Source organism: Haplochromis burtoni, unplaced genomic scaffold (assembly GCF_018398535.1).
Source record: "Haplochromis burtoni strain Fernald_Lab_line unplaced genomic scaffold, NCSU_Asbu1 Contig_202, whole genome shotgun sequence".
In the NCBI taxonomy this organism is placed as follows: Eukaryota; Metazoa; Chordata; class Actinopteri; order Cichliformes; family Cichlidae; genus Haplochromis; species Haplochromis burtoni.
Window position 1 is genome coordinate 1132935 of NW_024582563.1, and position 859 is coordinate 1133793.

Genomic DNA, 859 nt, shown 5'->3' on the forward strand with positions numbered 1-859 from the left:
TCCCCCCTCTGTAATAAACTTTGTGCTGGCCACAGTCTGATCAGGTACAGATGATAGCAGGCAGCATGGATTTACAGCCAGATCTTCCACAGAAATAAAGATGTCACATTCTGACAGGTGACCTGCTGGGACCCTAAAACTATGACTAGGATCATTTCATTCTGGTGTGTGTGGGCGTGTGTGTATGTAGGTGTGCATGTGAGTGTAACTGAGAGAAAAGAGAGTACGTTCAGCCTGGTCACTCTCAGGGTTTGTGTACGTCTGTTTAATGTCGAAGTACAGCTCTTAAAGTCCACTCATTATTATTTTTGCTTGTTTCAGAGAATAAATCCAAAATCAATACAATACTGGCACAAAAGAGGGTTTTCTTTTGTTGTTGTTGTTTTTTTTTAAGTATTCAGGATGTTATTGCACTAAATTTTTTTAGTCCTGTTGCTGGTATGATATGGGAATTTATTGAAATCTTCCTGTTGTAGGTAAACCTGTCATGATCGTCACCGAGTACATGGAAAATGGTTCTCTTGACAGCTTCTTAAGAGTGAGTAATAATTAAAAACACACTTATGGAATTTTAATGCACTGCAGAGGTACAAACCCACACCAGTTTTGCAATGAACAATTAATGGCTAGTTGAGAATTAAGAAACATTCAATGTCAGCTTTGACATAGGTTCTTATTTTATAATTTATGTAATTATTATTTATATTTTATATATGAAACGAATTAGGACAGTCAGCTAATTCAGGGAGTTCAGAATTATTAGGGAAATGAGTATTTTGTCCACATCATCCTCTTCATGCATGTTGTCTTACTCCAAGCTGTATAGGCTCGAAAGCCTACTACCAATTAAGCATATTAG

The 859-nt window shown here is 36.9% G+C and overlaps 1 protein-coding gene across 5 annotated transcripts in view; it reads left to right on the top strand.

Moving 5' to 3' along the window:
- Positions 1 to 859, top strand: part of epha3 (eph receptor A3) — a 94605-nt gene that overhangs the window by 77314 nt on the left and 16432 nt on the right. For all 5 annotated transcript variants that reach the window (XM_014337933.2, XM_005935715.3, XM_042226237.1 and 2 more), the window contains one exon: positions 477 to 538. In XM_014337933.2, coding sequence (XP_014193419.1) covers positions 477 to 538 — 62 coding nt within the window. The remainder of the gene's footprint in view (positions 1 to 476; positions 539 to 859) is intronic.